Source organism: Ostrinia nubilalis, chromosome 9 (assembly GCF_963855985.1).
Source record: "Ostrinia nubilalis chromosome 9, ilOstNubi1.1, whole genome shotgun sequence".
Lineage (NCBI taxonomy): Eukaryota > Metazoa > Arthropoda > Insecta > Lepidoptera > Crambidae > Ostrinia > Ostrinia nubilalis.
Window position 1 is genome coordinate 9,258,204 of NC_087096.1, and position 20,307 is coordinate 9,278,510.

General features: G+C 38.3%; 1 protein-coding gene across 2 annotated transcripts; it reads left to right on the forward strand.

The window, feature by feature from the left end:
- Positions 1–814: 814 nt before the first annotated feature.
- Positions 815–19,265, forward strand: LOC135074589 (uncharacterized). Of its 2 annotated transcripts, none has more exons than XM_063968930.1 (7): positions 815–1,028; positions 8,234–8,363; positions 12,098–12,273; positions 15,131–15,307; positions 15,573–15,670; positions 16,915–17,016; positions 17,692–19,265. In XM_063968930.1, exons 2-7 carry the CDS (start codon positions 8,261–8,263, stop codon positions 18,077–18,079), a joined length of 1,044 nt encoding a protein of 347 aa, XP_063825000.1. In that variant the 5' UTR covers positions 815–1,028; positions 8,234–8,260; the 3' UTR covers positions 18,080–19,265. The 2 variants fall into 2 exon arrangements, with proteins under 2 accessions (XP_063825000.1, XP_063824999.1); XM_063968929.1 differs by having other exon boundaries at positions 8,237–8,363.
- Positions 19,266–20,307: the final 1,042 nt, after the last annotated feature.

The following is a 20,307-nucleotide window of genomic DNA, read 5'->3' on the forward strand; positions in this document are numbered from 1 at the left end:
GTTTTTGCTGGTTGTTGATTGATTGATATCCTCCCTTCATACTTCAACAGGCTTAGGACTGTCAACTTAAAAGTTGGCGTATTTAAAAGATATCAATTTCATAAAAATATTTACATATTTTTTTCTATTTTTTATTTATGCAATTATCACGGACGCGTGACAACAAACCAAAACAAACCTGTCGGAAGAATAAAAACTGGTTTTTTACCGGCTAGTCAACAAGGAGTGAGCTGGATGAGAGAGAACAAAAATTAAAATATTCTAAACCTTACCTGTGTACAAATAGAGTTTAAATTACGTAATACATCAAACACCTATTCCTATCTCACACCTGCCTGCGCTCAAATTTGTTTGTCAGACAGAGACGGAGTGAATCTCTACGTTCGCACATAAGCTTAGCGAGAAATACGCGGTGCGCGTAATACACGACTACGGATTATGCAATAATAACCTCTATTACTTTGAGGGTAGGGTCGGAAATCGTGTAATTTAAAAAATACTTAGTGAGAAATACGCGGTGTGCGTAATACACGACTACGGATTATGCAATAATAACCTCTATTACTTTGAGGGTAGGGTCGGAAATCGTGTAATTTAAAAAATACTTAGTGAGAAATACGCGGTGTGCGTAATACACGACTACGGATTATGCAATAATAACCTCTATTACTTTGATGGTAGGGTCGGAAATCGTGTAATTTAAAAAATACTACGTGGATCAAGTATTTTAAAAATTGGAATAGGTGCCACTTAGTACTGTAAAATACCTAGTGTGTGGATCTGTTCTAGTAAATACGTCTCATCTCTACTCTCCAGTCACGCGCCGGGCATTGAGTGAGGTGCGCGTGCGACGCCGCGCCGCACACTTTCAATTCGACATTTTCTAAAGTGAAACAAAAGTGTTGTGCTTCAGTGATACTCGTATCGATACATTATCGTTACCCATCAGTACACAATACGTGAAGTGATGTGCGGTGACATGTGAATACCGTGCGTTACATTTGCCAAATAGAGATTGCATTTTTATGGTGAGAATGTTTTTATTATTTTCTAACTTAACCAAGCTGTTATTTTAGCTGTACTTTCTTGACACGAATAACTTACGTATATATATAATGTTTTGTTTATAACACAAACTTTTAGTCTTTCACTTAATAAAAGTAGCCACCCTAATTCTTACACAAAACAAAAATAACACGTGTTACGCATTTGTTCGTGTTTTGTAGCAGTTTTTCTATTACAATTATAAAAATAACTAAGTAATCCATTATAAGCTTTTCGAATTTAGCATCTAAAGCAGAAACTAGAACCAAAAGTTTAAAGATGCCGGAAAAAAACATTAAACGAACAAGTTTCTATAAGTTGGTCCAAAGAGTTTGTCTCGGCGCTGAGTCGTTTCACCTCTAACATAATAACGCTGTTCTCAATGCATATTAATGCAAACCGCATAACAACTCCTTACGAAGCAAGGAATGTAACAATGTAGTTGCGACACTTCCTGGTACGAGAAACAACATCACTAGCTTCGCCATACTGAAACTAAAACATTGTGAAATACTCGACAAATCGTCTATGTCAAATCGATTTCACAAATAAACAAATTAATGTAGATAACCCGGAATCGATCATATTATGAAAACAATATTTGCTAAGTCGATTATACAGTTCAATTAATGATTAATATGGCTAGATAACGATATTAAATTACGCTCTTATTACATAAGATATCAATATCGAGCAACCTGTGCACTACAAGGGCACAATGTTTCCAGACATCACGTTGGCTGCGTCATACCTACTTCACGTTATAATTCCATTAATATTCAACTTGCGGCATGGCCATGCTAATCTAATATTTACATTTGACACAGTAATATCAATTCATTAAAAGTTTATCTTTAAAATACACAATAATGTCTAAATATATGAAATCGACTTATGAATACACCAAAAAACGAAAGAACTTTGGAAGGCAACCATTATTTCAATCAGTGCCAGCGCAAATGCTGGATTCAATATTCCCAGATATTAAGGAGCAAAAGCTTTACACGCTTCGAAATCCAGTACACCGTCACGTTCAAGCCACTTTGCCTCAGTCGGAAAACGATGCAAATACAAAGCAACTGGTGACTCACGAGCAAGGCATAAATCATACGGAAGGTGGTTGGCCCCGCGAAGTCCATGTGTATAACGAGGACCATGTTGCCCGCCACCGCCGGCGCATAATGCATGACGAGAACTACGTGCACACAGTTATGAACCTGGCCCCCGTAATCCAACACTACGTAGATCAAAACAATGCTATTGATATGTACCAAACATACTTCGCTGAAATGAATAATCAAGAACCAGTAGAAAAATATAACGTCCGGGTCGCTAACGTATTTCGCGATCCTTTCCATCGACAGGTCTCAAGCATTGTTTGGACAAATGAAAAGAAATCTAAACTGGCTGTCGCCTACTGCGACAGATCTTGCGCGCCAGAGTTGATAATAAACAAAATCAACACGTGCTACTTATGGGATATTTGCGTGCAGAATGAACCAGCTCACACTTTGGAACCTGATTATCCTTGTTGGCAAATGGCTTGCTCTCCTAAAGATCCAGAAATCCTTATTGGCGGTCTTGAGAATGGTACAGTATGTGTTTTTGATATACGGGAAGGACCTAAAGCCATATCTTATAGTTCAGTTTACAATTCACATCGTAATCCTATTACTTCGCTACTTTATATTCATTCAAGAAGCCAAACTGAATTTTTCACTGGCTCTCCCGATGGGCAATGTCTTTGGTGGGACTTGCGAAAACTTTCCGAACCGATAGATCAATTGTCCATGTCTATAAAAATAGGGCCCGGACAAAAACCCGATCTAAGTAACGCTGAGGGTGTAAGTACCTTGCAATTTGATCATGGACTGCCCACGAAATTTTTGTGTGGAACAGAATCAGGATACGTAATCAATGTCAACCGTATGGGAAGAGAACATTCAGAGGTATTAGCTTCTTATTGGGATGCTCATGTAGGACCAGTAAGATCAGTACACCGGAGTCCATGCACATTGAGAATGTTCTTAACTTGTGGTGATTATTCTGTTCGTATCTGGAGCGAAGAAGTTCGTACTGCGCCTATTATAGTTACGAAACCGTATCATCATGAAGTCGCCGATGCAGAGTGGGCCCCATTGAGATATTCTTGTTACATGTCTATTTGTGCCGGAGGAATATTCTACTACTGGGATTTGCTCCGAAAATATAAAGAGCCTGTAGCGACTCTGAAAGTGTCTAAGCATGAATTAACCAAATTAGCAGCACACGTGGATGGTCATTTTGTTGCAATTGGTGACAATAAGGGTTCTACGTTCTTAGTCAGCCTGTCTGAAAATATGGCCCTACCTGGCAGTCGCGATAAGCAACTGGTACACCAAGTATACGATAGAGAAACGAAACGTGAGCATATTTTGGATAATCGCGTCAAAGAGATTCACTTAAAGCAACGTGCAGAAGAAGAAGCGGCTAAAGCTAAAGAAGCAGTTGCTGATGATAGCCCTGATGAAGACGAAATGGTTCAAGCGGCAGAAGATGAATACTTTAAAGTAGTACAAGAAGAATTGCGAAATATAGAAGGAAGTCTAGCTAGTATTCATTTCTCAAAGTAGGTAGCTTAAATTAGCATTTATGAATTTAATTTACTTATTATACATTTATTAATAAACAAAACTCTATCCTAAACAATACTTTATTAACCAATGCTCTAAAAAGATTGATAAATCCTTCGTAAGTAGTACGAGTGTTTTAGCCATGATATTTCCATAGTCTGTGACCTAGGATAGTGAAAGGCGTTATCGATATAGCTGAGTATAGGTACCATGAGAATAACGCAGACGCTAACTCACATTTATACGTAAATATAACCAATCAATCCTTTGCAAGTATAAGTATAACATAACATTTTCATTTCGCATAACTCGTGCCGTTATTATTAATTTCAATTAACGTGAAATTATATCGTCGAACGTACTAATTAGTGAAGCTGTCAATTTACTGATATCCAGTTTAACATTATGAAAACCTTAGAAGGGTTATTGAACTAGTTATTTGAAACTATATTGAATAAAACTGGCTATAACTTAGGTATTCATTTGAAATTAGCTCTATAAACACGTTTCTAGGCGTTTTACTTTGAGTAAACAAAGAAAAGTCATTAGTTGAATTCCAAACTTTACTTTTCGGAACTGGTGTTTGCTTATAATAGGGTTCCATAAAGTCAAACAGACCCGTCCCGGATGTTTCGTGCGGCCGAGCAGCCCGCATGTTACCCCAGGCAGATCCGGCAACGGGGGCCATGACCGACGATTTATCTCACAACAGCAACCAAAACATGGCCTCTAACGTTTCATTAAAATTCCCCTCTCCCCCACACGGTGCAAATGAACGGGAAGAGCGAAGGGGCTCTCATTAGAGTGGTAGCGTAAATTACTCGTACCCGTGAGTTGCGTGAATACAAAAGTGCGTCACCGGCAACTTTCACCGCAACTCGATCCAGGCACCGTCGCATGCGCATGGACTATGAGATAGCTAACAACGAGGTTTCAAGTATCTACCGGCTTACTTAACATTAACTGTTATTAGGTACTTATTTTCGGTTACGACGCAACTAGGAAAACGTCCAAGCATTCGTTTTCAATTTTAGCTACCTACTAGCCTAATCGTAACCAAGCGAGAACTAATGAGTGGCTATTTTCTTTTAAATGGAACACAATTTAGCAATTGTATTTTTAATTACAACTCTTAATATAAATTAATAAACAAATTTTATTTCTCATTAAATTATAACTACATAGTAACTTTATTAGTATTATATTAAATTACGTCTACAATACCTAGCTTATTTATTACTTACTGCGAATTCAGTAAGCAATGTATCGTAACCGGTGAATACATATTTTTGTAGAAAATTATATTATTTAACAAAATAAGTAGAGCACAGCTTATTTACCTACGTTATTAATGTTTTTCCTATTTTAAAAGTACTTTAATATCATGAGTTAAAAGATGTAAGGGAGTAACGAAATCGTCAGAACATTAGGACTTTCCAATTATCCAAGAACTCAATTTTATTATTCTACGTCCAGTAGAAAGAAGGGTTAAAAACACATCGCAGGATCTCCATCATTTATCAAAAAAATCTACTGTACAAACAGTAAAAATATAAAAAGATTTTCAATAACTCTATGGACTTCTACAAAATCAAGGTGGCTCTACCAACCCCGTTACCTATTGAGAGATCAAACCGAAAAACCCCCTAATCGCCATGATCTTAAATATATTAATTTGTTTGTTTTTAAGTAGTAATAAATAAATACAAACACCACCTAGTACGGTAAATAAACGCTACGATCACCCACGATGTAGGTTAAGTTGAACTGCATAGTAAAGCACTTACGCAGCATAAAGTACCACATAACACTTGCGTTGTAAAAACAATTAAACCGGAACATAGTGCAATAATAGAATCGTGGGAAAATAATACATTCACACATACCTGTACATGTATTTCTCGCCAAAAATAATACTATTATAATGTCTGAGATTTTCATGAGAATGTACCGATACCCAAATATTTACAGTACTTTTTAGTATGTGACCTGTGATCTTTGGAATTAATGTAAGTTTAAGTATTGTATGTCATACTAAATGAAATTTAAAAAATAAATTATTTAATCAACCCGCTTTATCCTGTTTACTAATTGCTGTCCTAAGATGATAATTGAACACAAAGAAGATAGGCAATTCGTGGTTAATTTTATACATACTGTAATAATATTATTAAAGTAAAGTTTAGGTTTGTCCAAAAATAGAAGTAGGTACTAAATTACTAAATTATTAGTAGAGTCAAGAAGAGTGTAGTTGATTTTGCTTAGGCACTTATATTTCATTATGTTAGCTTCTTTGCTTAAATCAAGAATATTAATACAGCGTTGGGACTTAGGATACCTTATGAAGGCAATTTATTGGCAATTTAATGTGACCCAGATAGACTCGCTAACTGAGATTCGTTACGAATCATTAGTGTCCTTTGAAAGGCAACTCAATAAGTACCAACTCCATAAATTACTTAGTTAAAATTTGTACAACATGACTTGCCTAAATACGTACTTATTTTAGCGTTAATTTATCTTCAAGAAAACAGGATAAAAGGAGGATGATCCAATTTGAAGTCATAATAGGTAGTAAGTAGCACCTATGTGTCCAAACACCAAAATAATAGCCAAACCATACTTTCAAAGTACCTAAATGCGATAATATACCCAGTAGCGGCGTAAGGGTGGGGCGGTGGGGGCGGTCCGCCCCGGGTGCCAAGCATCAGGGGGTGACACAAGTCGCGCAGATGCACTCACTTGCCATGCAGACTCACTGGCGCATCTGCATGGCAAGTTTGCGGTCTATATCATGATACGGGGGGAAAGGGGTGCGATTGTCTTCAATCTTCGAATCGGTAGGTTAACCCTGGGGGGTACCAGGGGGTGCCTTAGGACTTATGATGGGGGGAGGGGGGGGTGATCGCCCCGGGTACCAACCCATGCTACGCCGCCACTGAATATACCCTATAATATATTTTAAAACGTAATATTTAAATAGTGTGAAAACGGGGTTCCTTTCGTTACGCTGGCCGCAAGGTTATAAGATAAATATAAAAAGCGTAACGCTTTGACACGGATCAAACGCATCGACACTTAGGTAGGGGTCATTATAACTTTTTTACTTGCTAGAAACGTGTGCGACCACAACTAAATAGATAAGTGGTACCTGCTCTATCAACATTTGTCTTTAAAGATTTGTTTTATATGTGAACTGTAACAGAGATTTTCGACATTATTGGTTCTTGGTTATGCATTTTAGAAGAACGTTAATATAATATAGTATCAATAACAAAAAGAAGAGTCAAGTGACCAAGAAAAGGTTAAGTAAAATCAGTTTTATAGTTAACCTATCACTTCAGGTCAAGCTGATACTAAAATATTATCGTAGTGTAGGTACGAGTACTAGAATTTCTGGAATTTAGAGCTGCAGATAGCAGGTTCGCTACGCACAAATAAAATCAACAATGTATTTCGCACCGATAAAGTCCATGTTTACAACTGCAACGTAGGTCGCCTGTGTGGGTGCGAAAACCTCGGTGGCTCGCTCATCGAATGCCAATGTCAACTAATTTGCAAACCCGTCGTACTGTTATGTTGGGCTGGAGACCGCTGGACGCGCTGATCTGACCCACATCGGCGCGAATGTGATAATTGCGACGTGAAAACTCTGAGCGATGTCGACGTTAGCTGACCGGGTCGGACGCTCAGACGTTATTAACTTTTTTATTTTGCAAGTCTTATTAACGGCGCAGGTAACGTTATTTTTAGCACTGATATAATCAGGCACACGACATCATTAAACTTAAAGGTCAGTTCCAACTTGTTAGCTGCCTCACTAAAATCTCAAGATAAACAAACAGAATGGTAAACATTTTCGATTACATGGGTACCCGGCCTAGTGACTCGTTTACCGGAGTACATTATACCTTGACCTGCTTGGAAGCAGAAGAAACACCGCAGCACGTACTGCTCATGGAGTGCAGAAGCGTAGCAGAACAACGGGCTCAAATTCTCCAATCACCAGCGTCGCTGCAGGAGGCATGTAGCGGCCTAAACAGAATGCTTGCCTGAGGAAGCTGGGGTGGTTGGAGTAGGAACATAGACCACATATCGCACACAATGGCCCAATCATGAGGCTAAGTGCGGCATTCGATTGCCCTGAAAACTAACTAACTAACTATACCTTGACCTTCATCTAGGTGATCATCCAATCATCAAGAATTTTAATGTAGCCAGAAAAAAGTTATTTTTTTTTTATCCACAACGAGGAAGCTATTGGCCTGTATCTCACCTGATATCATCATCATCAACAGCCGTTTACAGTCCACTGCTGGGCTATGAGCCTCCTCCACTATAGTGGAGGGTTTTGCCATAATCCCCTCGTTTGGCAGGCGGGTTGGAGATCGCAGTTTAAAAGATTGATGTTTTTCAGAGAGGGCTGTTGCCCGTTCTCTGTTAGGTGTGTAGTCCCTAAGTTCCCTCTTACGACACCCGCGGGAAGAGTAGGGGTTGGTGACCAATGTATTCTACTCTGCCGTCACCACACGGCCTATTACACATTATTAATTTAAAATCTTTTTCTTTGGTTGCAGTAGCGTCACGATGGGCAGCGCGGTGCGATGACACGCGCGGCGCTGGTGGCTCTCGTGCTGGTGGTGACGGCGTGCGGTGCGCGCGCGCAGCTGAGGCCGGCCGACGCGCCGCCCGCTGTCAACGACACACGTGAGTGAGTCACAGATACTGTTCGCTTGCGGGGCTCCAATAGGTTAGGGATGTTTCCTGGGTAAAAAGCAAGAGTTCGAATTAGTCCGTCAGTTATCATCATCATCATCCAGCCACTGCTGAACAAAGGCCTCCCCCAATGCTTTCCATGTTGCCCGGTTGGTAGCGGCCTGCGTCCAGCGCCAGTTAACCTATCAAAAAATACTCGACAAGTATTTTACACTTTTTCAAACGAATGATTTAAAGAGATAATTACATATATGATTTAAGAGTGACATCAACAATTGCTTAGAAGTGTAGCACTTAGTAGCGTCACGCTGAACTTCAACGCATCATAACTTCGTATTTACTTGTTTGATTGACAAATATTAAAATACGTGTCCAATATTTTTTGATAATAGAATTGAAAAATGCCTATAAAGCATGGTGCTCGTAGCTCAAGTAGGGCCAGCTTGGTGGAAAGGCGATCCTCCGTCATCCTACCAACAGCTGCCTGAAGGAGCCCGCGAAGGTTAGTACGTCAAGTTGGCGCTAGCGGCTAATTCCCATTCGTCAAGGAGTCCCACAATAGCTGCAGCCCCTCGATACAAGTAATGCTTAAGTAATGCTGTTCCTAATCTACACTAAAAAGTTCCGGTGCATGGTAGTCGCAGCATGTTAGTCCTCCTTGCATCTATCAGGAAACATGTGTAGCAGTGGCGTAATCATAGGGTATTTTGCCAGGGCTGGCAAAATGCCATGGGCCCCCGACCTGAGGGGGCACAAGGCCCTAATCGCACGCGATGGTGCCGGGCCCCCTCTGGAAAATAACCCTAAATACGCCAAGGGCCCCATGCACAGAATTTGCCACGGGCCTCGGATGGTATAGTTACGTAGTTACGCTTCATGGTGGCTAGCTTCGATCATGGTGGTTCCTTATGTCGATTAGCCATAATAAACGTTAAAATGCAGCAGCGGCTGACCAGTGGCACTAAGCTACAACTACGGATGCGTGTCGTACGCAACCTGCTGAAATAAGTGAGAGGCAAGGTCTAAATTACAATGATTAAATTCTTGTCAAATTATATCCTTCTGCTACTGGTTATTTGCATGTTACACAATGCTAGTTAAGTACGAATATTAGGTATGCAAAGTAATAACTACTCGTAAAACGTGGTTAACACAGTGGTTTTACTTTTATAACTTTATTAAATATTATTGTTCTGGATCGTAATGTTTTCGATTGTATAAATGAAACACTTGTTTAAACATTTTCTTATTGTTCCCACAAAAATGTTAAGCCAATCATCATACGTAGTGACTTTTCAATGTCCTTGCTTTAAAAACATTTCAAAAGAATAATTACTTACACAATAAACACTTTCAAGGACTACGAAATGTTCCATATCACCTACTTACATAAAGAACAGATACAGACTCTATCAAAAAGTCTCTATGTTCTCTACATCTGTATAAGATAAGAAAAGGCAGAGATATACGAGTAAAAAGAAAAATTATACCTATGGTCACAAAGCATTGACTCTACGAGATGTCAGCTGAATGCTAAATAAATTCTTGAATAATATTGGGTCAGTGACTCAATAACTGCCAATGGCTCCAACGGCAAATGTAAACTGACTGCAATATAGGAAAATGAGCATAGAGCAGTCGTTGGCATCGATTTGTCTCTTTCCGGAGTTTCATTTCTACATCCAACAAAACATTGTATCATTCACCACATTCACTTACGTAATAAAATCGATGCGAACTTTTTATACGGTCTACTTTGAGTGCTCATGCGTGCGCGCTAAACGTCTCTCTAATTCGTAATTCGTAACCTCTTTTTGTATAGTTCGAAAAACCTGCTCGATACGACAGTTAGGCTTGTTTTGTTGGTGCACGTTAAATAAGACGCTCGAATTTGTAATCGTCAATGTGATCATCTATACAATAAAACAATCATATTGTTATAAGCTGCAACATATCCGCTCCATGATGAATAATTTACTAACCAGTGTTTCAAAGTGTAAGTAAATGTATTTTCTGTTTTGAGGAATAATAAATGTCTTAAACCGTAAAACAAATAAAATACCCTTTTAAGACCGAATGTTTGATTAACATCAAACTTTACAGTTTACGTCAGTAAGTCCAATTTCATTATCTTCAACATTCATTTTCACACGTGCTTAAAGTATTTCGCCGAACACACAGCATTACCGTTGAACATTTTCAAACGTTGAAAGTACATACATTATATCCTTAAATGCTCTGTGGAAATCTCTCAAAGAATATAAAGCGTCCACTTACGTAAGGTAAAATTAGGTAGGCCATTCAATTGGTCAGTCCCGTTAATTGAGTGGCGGCTCTGTAATCGCATATTGCTCGCGCTTTCCCTTTGGAAAGTAACGAAGCATTGCAGTAAATCAACAGTAAAGCATATTACACTTCAATTTCAAAGCAATAACGACATTTTCTATTAACTTCAGTGGAAAATAAAAATAATTCTCATCATTCTTTAAAATTTCCAATAACATCGAAGTCTAATATCTTTTATGTGCGCATCTACAAGCTTAATGAGTGAACTTTTACAACAATAAACATTCATTTTCACTTCTCCAATCCAATCCGACACAAATTATAGGAATGCTTAAAATTAACTGACAGTGAACCATTAAATTAAAAGAAATGAAAGTCGTCTCTAACATCTGGTTGAACAGTAATAAGTTGTAATAGTAATAATTTGTAGGATAACTCAAACGAATAAACTGCCTGTATGTCTACCCAGGGAAAGCGCAGCTTGCGGTAGTACCTAGTAGAAATTTATAGTGATTGCTAAGCAATTAAGAAGTTTCTATAAGTGCTGCGCTGAGCAGTTCGACTCCTCTAGTTGGCTGATTTTATTACCTTTTTACGATAACGTTGAGCTCAGCTCTTCGAAATGTCTATTTGCATGACAGACACGTCGTGTCTATTGTCCTAATTCCCATATCATGGATATATCGTATTTAATAGTCACTGAACGGAATATCGATGTAAATCACTCACATAATGGCTTTGTATGTCACGAGTGCGTGGGTGTGGTGAAATTTTACATTTACCATACCACTGGCAACATTATTTGTCGCCAGGTGTAATCGAATGAACTCACGCCGATGTGTGCATGCATTACGCCTAAACAGTACATTAGCATAGAAATTCCTATGTGGGTATCGAATTACCAACGTAACTGGTACTTGATTGAAGGCGTGTATCAATTTAAAATAATGTCCACGCACGCACGTGAAGTGATTATTAATAATATTACCTCCTTAATTACGCGTTTACAGGCATTCCTGGCATAATAATTTTGCCTTTCTGACTGAATTCCAAGCAGCTATTATAATAATTTACGTCTTGCAAGGAGACAATATTCGTCATTTTAAGGTGTCTTGTAAAATTTTTGAAATTATCGAAATTCTAGTAAAATAACTTATTATTACTGGTGTTGTCATGATGAAATGATGGAAAATGATGATCGCTGAATATAGTCATCATAACCTTCTATTAATACTATAATTCTGTGGGGTTTGACTCTCTCTAATTTACCAGGGGCACATGTAGGATTTGACCTACACGCCAGCTGGGTCTTTTACGAGATTCGCGGGAATTGTGGGAGTGGTCTTATTCCACTCCGTCGAAACCACACGTCTTCTGGTAGGTACAGTAAATTTGATTTATTCTTATAGTAAAACCTCAATTTTCTCTTTGTTTTCTAGGATGTGGTGCGGAATGCGTGCGATGCGCGGCAGACGGCTGCGTGAAGTGCGCTCGCCTGCTCGTCTGGCCCGGAGGCACCTGCGCCCAAGACTGCCCTTCTGGGACCCGGGAGTCCTGGGCCCATGACGACCATCTCATGGGCCGGGTCTGCTATCCCGCTCACACTTATAATGAGGTAAGCGAAACAGCTACACGACGAATGCTTTCATTTCGGTATGATTCCATTGTGGACATAAAAAAAAACCTTGGTATAGACACAGATACAATGACTTCGAAGACCAATTTAATACGCCATTTAATAGGCGTGAAACTAACTCTACACGAACTGTTAAGGTTGTTGCCGTTCTTAAAGGTACCTCTAGAGTGTAAGAAGTAACTAATTTTATTTGCTACGCTACGCTTTACATCTGACATAACTCCATCTTAATGAGCCCTTCAAATCACAAAATGATGTTCCTTATCGAACAATCAAATCAATTCAAAACTACAATGTCGTAACCAAACTGCGGGATACACGATTAAGATTTCTTCACAATCTTGTGTAATAATATTATATGGATCAAATATTGTAAATACCTAACAGTCATTCTCTATGCATATTTCACTCTAGATAAGTTTGTAAACACAGATGCATAATTAGTGATCGTTAATGACGTTAGTAAAATGTTTTTATAGTAAATTAATCATAATGAAGAGATTGTACAATTAACAGCACAACAGACTTAATTATTTGTTGCAAAACCGCACCTAATACGACTAAATTAAAGGTGCCACAATGTTTATTGTTGTGCTGTCGTTTTACATAAATCCTACCCGCACTTACCGTAAACATCGTCTTTAAGATAACAAAACCGATGGAAGTATAGTTACGTGTTAGTTAAATGGGTCAGGACATCAATCGGTAAACAAACCACGGCGTTTAAATTAAGTGTCAATAGGGCTTCCAAATATCCGGCCAAGTCGGGATGTCTTTTTTATTCACACACGAGACCACAAAGCAGCCAAATCCTACGTCTATTGTCATATAAGTGAGATGAGTCGATTGATTGTAGACTAGCGGCCGCCGGAGACTGACAGCCTTTTATTGGATTCCGCAAAAATCTTGTCATCTTTGTTAAACCCACTAGATTATAAAATCAGGATTCACCATTTTCAATTATTTTCATAAACAGGTAGATTATTAAAAAAAGCCGTTTAATTCAATTTAATAAAGCAGTTTACTTTTTTCTCATTTTTTATCATCTTGAACTACCTACTTACTGCATACGTTCAATATCCCACTGCCGATTTTTCATGACATTAAATATCAAAATTATTATTATGTGTGACAACATTACCTGTTTTTCACTTGAAATTCAAGTTTTCCGATGGTCCTAATGTTTCAAAAAGTAAAGAATAAGTTTGGTAGCCCTAAACGTGATGCAACACTTGATGCGCGCTACAACCCAGATGAGGCAACCGTTGAGTCATTAAAAATCGTTAATCTAAAGAATGTGCATAGAAAGATTACATAAAGCTTTGTAATCAGATGATATGAAATATTTTTACAAATCATGTTTTTCTTTTCTTACATCACAGACTGTTTATGTTGTAGCAATAACACGTCAGCGCACAGATGCTATTAATGATAATGACCGCATGATGCATGTTCGTAACCCACGCCCGTATTCACAAACGATGCTCGCTTAAGTGAAGCAGCAAATCGAACGCACAGCGTTGAATAGAGCTCTGTGATTGGTTCGTCTGTCACCCTGTGATCATAGTAATGTTTGTGAATACGGGCGTCAATGTAGCATGGACCCACTACTGGCCATCAGTGTTTAATCCATAAATTCAATCTCGCTTTTTAACAACGGTTAATGAAAGAACTAGGGCTGTTCAGGCCAAAGTTGTTTTAACGAACTATCTGAGGACTCATCCATCAGGAAACTTTGTTCGTGTAGCTATTTATAATGGACTGGAAACAAATGAATACACGCCCAGTAAATGAAGACCTTTAGAAATATAAATGGTCAATAGTTTTCATGTATAATGTATTAAATCTTTATATTAAAGTTGGGCCCAGCCGCCAGCTAGTAAGTTAGTACATCTGCATAAAATTTCATTTTTAACATGAAGCACAAGTTAAAACTGTAATACTATAATCTAAGCGCGTAGGGCCTTTTAAATAATAATTTATTCCACACTAATATTATAGGTCTACAGATAAAAATTTATTTTTCATTATTAAATTCAAGGCAGTTTTGTGTTTTACGTGCTACTTTTTCAAATCAAAATCCTTTGATGTTTAAAATTAGTTCAGCAGATAATGAGAGAATTCTCTGACTGGTGGTCATTGTGAGTAGAAAATACAAACGTGACGTGCAGAGGTGAAGTATGCACTTGATTAAACAATGTGTTACGTAGGTACGTTTGATGCGCCTATACAATATCAATTCAGCAAAGTGAGTTAAAAAGCAACGCCTAAGCTGTCGTAGCAATTATCGCTTTCGTAGCAGTCAACCGTAGCAGCTCTAGAGGGTGTCTTTAGACCTCAATTTCTGCAATGACGTCGAATATAATTTGCGTGTATGACGCAGCACACTGCATCGCTGCAACGCATTGTGCTTACTCATACACGCAATGCAAATTCACACGCGATCAACATTGTTAGTTCGTTCGTCATCTTTTCGGCCAAATGACGCCCACTGCTGGACAAAGGCCTCCCCCAAGGATTTCCATAACGACCGGTCCTGCATTGCCTGCACCCAGGCTCTTCCCGCGACCTTCACCAGATCGTCGGTCCACCTAGTGGGAGGCCTGCCCACGCTACGTCTTCCGGCCCGCGGTCGCTACTCGAGAACTTTTCTGCCCCAATGGCCATCGTCTCTACGAGCTATGTGCCCCGCCCACTGCCACTTGATTTTAACAATTATTCGGGCTATGCTCGGTGTTTCCCTGCGTGATCAAATCAGAAATGAGGAGATCTGCAGGAGAACCAAAGTGACCAACATCACTACAGGAGAAATTCATGTAGGCTTGGTTATTTTCAGGTATTAGTAGGAGGAGCGTGCGGCGCCGTAGCATGTATCGCGCTCGTAGCAGCCGGCGCTGCGTATGCTCGGTGCCGGACGAATGCTCGCGCGCGCGCGCAGCCGCTGCCGCAGCGGCCGGGGCAAGACGACGACACGCGGCTCAGGGAGTTCCATAAACAATTGGATTGTTTGCGAGTAAGTTAAAACTTTGAAGTTTTTAATACACACAAAATACTTAACTAAATTATAAGCTGAAATTAAATAACATGTCTAATGTAGAGCCCTCCATCATACATAATATCATGATTATGCTCCAAAATGATGTTTTAATGTAAAGTTTCTGATATATTACTTTTCTCTGTGGCACTCCCAATTTTGTTTGCCTATATCTTTTACTCTTTTTACACTATTCTTCGTACACAGGCCGTGTTTTATTTACTTATTAAATTCAACATTTCAGCCTCACGCATACACTTTATTGGCGATCTTGAACCACACGCGCAATCAAGTCCGAGAGCTCTACCAACTGGGGAACAACGATGCTGCAATGGCTTACAGGTATGAGTATGTAAAAACTTATATTTGGTATGAATCTTTCATGAATTGCTAGAGACTGTTTGAAAACCGTACCTGCAAAAAAATGTATAAAGCGTTTACAATAAAAAATACGAGTCATAAACTTACCTACCTATAGTGGAAAATTTACATTATCAAGCGAGCAACAAAGTTAGTCACTTTCTGCTACTGTCCTAATTTAAATAAGAGTTAAATTCTCTGAAACAAATGCCTATTTCAGAACGTGACAGGCGTTTGTTTCAAAGAGTTATATACGAGTACGAGCAAGTAACGATGTAACCTACTTTAAAGAGCACATGACAAAGAAATCTGGCTTGACAAAGAATGACGTATTTATCAATACATTCACATCTCGACGTGAATTCGCTTCGCTTCATTCCGCGTTCGGCGTAATCACACCAGGCCGGCTCCGAATGCTTTTCAATTTGCAATCAATAAATTAGCCATCAGACAGAGATCTCCATTTTAATCTCTGTGCTTGCAATGGCATAATGCGGCAGAAACTTTCAATACATTTGCATTTATGAAACTGTGAAAACATTTGTAGCGTTAATTGTTGATACAATTTCAAAGCTCAACCTTGTTCACTGTAGAGTTTCAGTAGCAGTTTGAGACATTATTGAATATCGCACATACTTTGAGCACTTGAGAAGTGTACCAAAGGTATGCATAATTGCATAGCCAATATCGTAAAGCAGACCATTGTGGACGTGAAATTTAATTATCGATCGTATCAACTGAATTTGTATTTGTATACGAAAAAACATTCACTGACTAAAGTAGTAGGTACTTTCAGGTTCGGCTATGAAATTAAAGAAGGCATTCGATTGAAGACAGAAATAGTACAGTCGGAATAAAAACAAGCTATAAGCACCCTTAGTAGTACATCAACATGAAAGCTAACAAAAGCCGTTAAACCCATTAAACATTTCATCGCATCCGTCTATTAACAAAGGCACTGCATGTGCACATTGTTTATTGACTTTGACTCTACTTTTATAGCCTCTGTTCTAATTTTAGACGTGTTGCAGCATTTGCTGTGCAAGATTCTGTTAACTCTATTAGGATGAAGGAACACCATACTTTGCAATTATTATTTTTCTATAGTTGTCGTCGCGGTTTTGAACTACATGACTCTGACAAAAACTGCGAAAGCTCTTCAAACTGTCGAAAGTTTATTACAAAAGTAGAACCAAATTCCAACGTCCTACTTTTTATCATTTCAGTTGCGTACTCAGTGATCTGGCGAAGCTGCTCATACTCCTAAACAAGCAACATGTACCAGTGGTCCCGGAGGAGTGGCCGCGACTGGCCAGTTGGGCAGAGAGGTAATTTCGAAATGTCAATTTTTTTCTGGCTTCAACTCTGTGCTTAAAATAAAAACGAAACGTGTAATTAGGTAGGTCTTCCCTAAACCTTATTCAAACTTTTTACCTATGACTCACTGAAATAAAACTCGCTAATATTTGGGTACCTATTTTTTCGCATTTAATGCGATTAAGTTTGATTCGAGTTCGTGAAGCAACACATTGAAAACGGCAAAATTAATGAGCATTGGTACATAAAATACGGACCAGTTTTGCTTATCAAGAGTTTAAATATGGTTTTTGCATAAGGCTTATCGACCTCGTTATTTAAGTTCGTAAATAACTTAATCTCAACAAACTTAAAGCTTTGTAAAATCACGTTTTCTCTGGCTTTTTACGGCTTTCTTAATTCCTAAATGGCTGATTTTTATCTCAAACTCGTGCTTACTTAATGAAATTAGTTCGAAGATTTTTGTTTAAAAGTAGTAACTTTCTACGTGCGACTCATAAAAAAATCCCAAATCAGGTACCTACCTTCCTACCTAGAGAGCGCACCTGCCGGGACTGCGAGATAGTAACCTATAGTACAAAGAGAGCTAACCTTTTTAGGGATTATCCTTATCTTCAACACTGAATTGCGTTTGTTATCTTTGCTAAGACTAAAGTATTAACGACTTTTTGTTTTTCTTGTTGCAGGATTCTAAAGCGGTACAACAGATCAGGTGTGAGTCAACCGCCACAGGAGGAGCAGCTCGTCAACATCCAACCTGCATCACCAAGCCAAGGTTCCGACTCGGAAACCACTCAGCAGTCTTTCTCCACGTTCAAGCCGCCTTCATATTCCCCTACGTCATATGACAGCAACATTGATAAGGAGCTAGAGAGCCAGTGCGAGTGGAGTGATGTTGGTCGACCTCCCAGTTATACCCAAATCGAGAGAGATCGAGAGAGAAACAGAGAAACCATCGTTCTCTCCGACCCTTGGGAGAGAAGGCCTATCGTGAGGCGAGAGAGTGTCTGGCTTGAAGACGAACTCTTCGAAATGACGAGACGACCGCAAGACGAACTTACTACCGAACTATAAATGCAATATTCTGATAGTAAAACCCACCACACTTAATACCCCATAAAATGAGCTGAACACGAACTTTAATAGCTTTTTACGATGTTCCGCAATGTACATTAATAAGTTTGCTTAGATGCTATTTCTTAGTTCTTGATACCATCAATTTAATATATTGCAAATCTGAGGAGTACAAAATACTATAATTCAAATAAAGTATCTTATTTTAATAAATGAATGTAAGTATTTGCAATGGTGCTTAACTAACAGAGAAATGGTTGATTGATAGTGTTAATTCTATTGTAATGTAATTAGATAAATAATGAATTTGAATACCATTCAGTACCTGTAGCAGTAGATGAAATAAGTTCGTAGGTATTTGTTTGACCTACCCCTTAAAATCTACAAACTCTACCTGTGAGTTTTCGCATCTGAAGACAATAATTTTACAATTTATTTTTGGCCCAAGTTGAGCAAAAAAACAACTGATATTTTGAGCCTTGCTCTGCAATATACATGTTAAGTTATTGTAAAAAAAACTATAGATACTGTAGGTTGTTAAGTAATTTAAACCAAAGTAGGTAGTTAATAAATTTAGACATCTAGTCTCACCCTGTTAAAACGAAGTTATACCTTCTTATAAGTGGGTAAAATGTTTTTATTTTTAGACCGTATTTTGTCGTAACTTTATGTTAACTTACGATATCTCACTTTTACGTAGATTGCTACTTTTAGTAAGTATGTGTAATATTTAAAAAAAACTATGGAGCAACTGTCGTATTTATTTCTGTTACGTTACTACCACAGTAGAAGTTGTTTACATTGAAAGACCAACGTTTAATCAATACTACTTTTATTCTTACTTAGATTTTGTAACTTTTATGTGAAGTGCACTCAACTTTATATTTTATGTGTTTGGTTCCCTTTACCTATACAACGATGTATAAGTAAATACATAACTATTTTTTTTATCTAAATACAGAAAGCAACATTGATTTCAATGCATCAATGCAGACTACTAGTTCTCTTTGTAATTTTATACCTTCTAGTTATATAAATAATAAATTAATTTAAGAACTTAATATTAATTAAGTTTATTCCAATCTAGCTTAGCGTTGCACATGTTAATTCCCTTACAACGAATTGATAATAAATTACTTATCTACTGAAAATTAAAGAGATTGTTAATAAAAGATGTTATTAAGTACCAATTTGTTTCGTTCGTCGTATCCTTTGTTTATCCCATAATATCTGATTGCATTAGAAAATTCTAGCGGTAGGTACACCACACCTTTCCATCTCTTGCTCGAAAGCGACAGTCCAGTCATAGTAGTGCGGCATAGCAATAGTTCTGGACCCGAGAATTCCTATCAAAATTTAAAGTAAAATAAAGGTGTTTATAGAACACGATAATTTTCATCACTATCGAAAAAAAAACTATATGCCAAGGTTGATATTTTTAAAGTTCGTTGATTGAATTTTTGTTCTGGGTCTTATTCCGGGGTAATGTTTCTTTCGTTCGTTTCAACAAATTGCGTCCATTGCTGGACAAAGACTTTCTCTAAGGATTTCCACAACGATCGGCCCTGCACTACGCTGTCCACCAAACTGTCCACGGGCAGATAAACCTACCTACTTTCCGCGACCTTCACCAGATCGTCACGTAGGTCTACCTAGTGAGCTAGGCAGGCCCACACTACGTCTTCCGGCCCGTGGTCGCCAGTAGAGAACTTTTTTGACCCGACTGCCATCAGCTCTACGAGCCCATTACCACGTTTGGCTATTTATTCTGTGAGCTAAGTATGTCAGTTTGGTTTTCCTGCTGATCTCCTCATTTCTGATGAAAAAAAAAGTATATATAAGTAGTATATCCGTTAAGCTAGCACCCATAACACAAGCATTAAGTTGCTTACTTTGGGGCTAGCTGGCGCTGTGTGAAATTGTCCAAAGATTATTATTTATTTATGATTCGATCACGTAGGTCGTAGAGTACTCGTATTAGCTCCATCGCGCATCGCCCTTTGGGTAATTACAAATTGGTACCTTTGAAACTAGCCATAAGTAACGAAGACAGGTAAGTGTGTAGGTACACACTACACTGGGGTACTATAAAGATTGTGGCTGTGATATTTTCGTAAATACAAGTGAAATCACCCTTTTCTGTAAAGCTATCGTATTCGATAAAATTTTTATATTTTATTTACTTTTGTACAACTTACTAAAAAAATTGAAAAAGCTGTATATTAGAT

What these genes read in the sequence shown, in the direction of transcription:
- LOC135074589 (XM_063968929.1), top strand. An exon ending in GCCCGCTGTCAACGACACAC is followed by an intron (nt 8,364 to 12,097) that starts GTGAGTGAGTCA and finishes TTTGTTTTCTAG; the next exon opens with GATGTGGTGCGGAATGCGTG. An exon ending in AACAATTGGATTGTTTGCGA is followed by an intron (nt 15,308 to 15,572) that starts GTAAGTTAAAAC and finishes TCAACATTTCAG; the next exon opens with CCTCACGCATACACTTTATT.